This window comes from Ruditapes philippinarum, unplaced genomic scaffold (assembly GCF_026571515.1).
Source record: "Ruditapes philippinarum isolate M1 unplaced genomic scaffold, ASM2657151v2 ctg901_1_1_1_1, whole genome shotgun sequence".
NCBI classification, from domain to species: Eukaryota; Metazoa; Mollusca; class Bivalvia; order Venerida; family Veneridae; genus Ruditapes; species Ruditapes philippinarum.
This window is the reverse complement of record NW_026858590.1, coordinates 142941-145382: the sequence shown is the minus strand read 5'-3', so window position 1 is coordinate 145382 and position 2442 is coordinate 142941. Positions and strand designations below refer to the sequence as shown.

The window sequence follows — 2442 nt, the reverse complement described above, 5'->3', positions numbered from 1 at the left end:
AAAACTTAATTAAGTTTAAATGATCATTTTATTTATTTATTTATTTATTTACTTTAGCTCGTTTTCGACAAAAGCTTAAACACAACAATTTCCATCCATTTTCAATTCCGCTTTCTCGCAGAACGGTTATGACTTCAGTATAACTTGGACCTACTATCTCTTTATAGATTTAGAAAGAGACATGGTAACAACAAAGTATCCTGTCACTCTCAAATTGTGTGAATTGATTTAATTTCTGAACAAAGATGATCGAAAATCTTGAATAAATTAGTGTTTTTGTTTGTTTTGTTTTTTAATTTTTGTGAGCACACTAATGTATGAAAAACTTGTTACATTGAATTATGAATAGATTAACAAGAAACGACTACAAAGCTCATTCAAGAATGGACAAAGTTCGTTCATCAAAAAGGGCAAAGTCGATATGTGGCACACATAGACGGCAAGACTCGCAAAGAAAATTGTCAAATCGCAGAAAAGGTAAAATTTTTAAGAATTCTTATTAATTATTTTATTATATTATATAAGATTTATTATAATCTTATAACGGGTATTTAAGTCCATTTGAATCATGAATTAATCATGGACAGTGATATCTGTAACTTTGAATACTAGCTAGTTTTTTAAACTTTTCTGACTGTTTTCAGTTGATTTCAATGTTAATAAACCCATTTTTTGTCATGAAATCCTTTACACGACGATCTTATATACCAATACAGCTTACGGAATGTTAGTTGTAACAAAGACATGTCGGCTAAAGTAGTAATCATGTCTTCAGTTACTTTCCAATTATAATGTAATGTGGAGAGAACAAAGTCAGTCGAAACTTTCCGGCCGTTTTTATCAAACTTCATTTAATCACAGAGGTGTTCCGTTTGAAACATTGCACCATCACAAGTTGTTTAATTACACTTCTTTTTCTTTATATTATCAGCTGATGATAAGACCACACAAAAGAAAAGGCGAAGTAAGAGCGCTTTACCACCACAAGGTCAGAGGAGGTCAATGCCACAAAGACATGGTCAAGCTGGACAACGCAAAAGACGCTTAGTAGGACATAATAGTTCTAGAGCTGAAATAAGAAACCAGTCTGCTTATGGTAAATCAATTTGAAACCATTAATCTGAATACTACATTTTTAAGACTTTACAAAAATGTTTAAAATAATAATAATAATAATAATAATAATAATAATAATAATAATAATAATAATAATAATAAAGCACCGACGACTGTTGATGTTTTGGTATTGAACTTGAACTGTTCCGCACAATATAACATTTTGGTGAACTGATAAAAGTGGTTAGCCGTGTATTTATATATTAGATATCATCACTTGCGGGATAAGTAAAAAAGCTATGTTACATTATGCTTTAAAGGGCCTTTTATTATTTTTCTGTTTTTTTTTTCTTACAGAGTTAAAGATGTACCTCGAAGATAACTATGACTGTGTGCAACATACAAACAGTTTAAGAGAATTTCCCAAAGAACCCGTCTCTAAACGGCAGAATACAAAAGTGTCAGAAAAAGGGTTTTCTCCGCAGGAATCAAATTTTAAAAGGTATCAAGTTTTGCAAGGGATACAGTCTGTTTATATATTTGTACTTTTAATAATTGATCAACAAAAATTATTTTCTATCTGAATATTTAAATCAATGCTGTCGTGTTTTAAACAGAGACATTTTACAAATAAATAATGCAAAAAGAGTAGTCTTTAATATAAAGCATGTCATAATTTAGGATGGAAATTCACTTACATTGCATGTTTGTAACAATTTTTTAATTATATTTTTTATGTTGAACAGGGACGATCGTCAAGCAGACGACATCCAGTGCCACCCCGCGAAACAGCAGACACCAAACAGCCAAATTATGAAATCTACACAACATGACAACCTAGACAAGAACATTACAGATATCTGCCCAAAGTCACAAGCTACTTGCACTCGGCAAATCAGTGAAAAGTTAATGAAAGAAGATATAAGAAATGTTGGCAGACAAGAAGAAAATAAAGAAAGGATTTTTCACCAGCGCATATCGCGCTGTTCTTGCTTGTTTTGGAATTGAAAGTGGCAGAAAATAATCAAAGCGCTGAAAGCACTGATGTATTCGCTGCGCATTATAAATGCATATGTGTCTTACTAAAAACGTTGCAATTGTAAAGAATAAAGGAATATGGGCCACTGAATTACAGATTATTAATCTGATAGAGACATTAACACTGGTTGTTGAATAATATATTGAAAGAGGGATGGAAGTAAGAATAAACTAAATGAGAACAACTTTATTACATTATCTTAGTGGTACAATAAAATATACATCCAAACATATGAATGCATGCAGTTCATTCATGACTAGATCCTTAACATGATAAGAGAATTATGTTATAATGAATATATATACAGTAACAATACCTAGAATACTATATTGCTACATAAGCTTCAA

General features: G+C 31.0%; 2 protein-coding genes across 2 annotated transcripts; both read left to right on the top strand.

The window, feature by feature from the left end:
* The first annotated feature begins 341 nt into the window (after window positions 1-341).
* On the top strand, window positions 342-1110 carry LOC132753674 (uncharacterized). The gene is made up of 2 exons (XM_060744166.1): window positions 342-477; window positions 932-1110. The coding sequence occupies exons 1-2, from the start codon at window positions 342-344 to the stop codon at window positions 1108-1110; spliced, it is 315 nt and encodes a 104-aa protein (XP_060600149.1).
* Window positions 1111-1418: 308 nt separating this feature from the next.
* Window positions 1419-2079, top strand: LOC132753676 (uncharacterized). The gene is made up of 2 exons (XM_060744168.1): window positions 1419-1558; window positions 1803-2079. The coding sequence occupies exons 1-2, from the start codon at window positions 1422-1424 to the stop codon at window positions 2062-2064; spliced, it is 399 nt and encodes a 132-aa protein (XP_060600151.1). The 5' UTR covers window positions 1419-1421; the 3' UTR covers window positions 2065-2079.
* The last annotated feature ends 363 nt before the right edge of the window (window positions 2080-2442 follow it).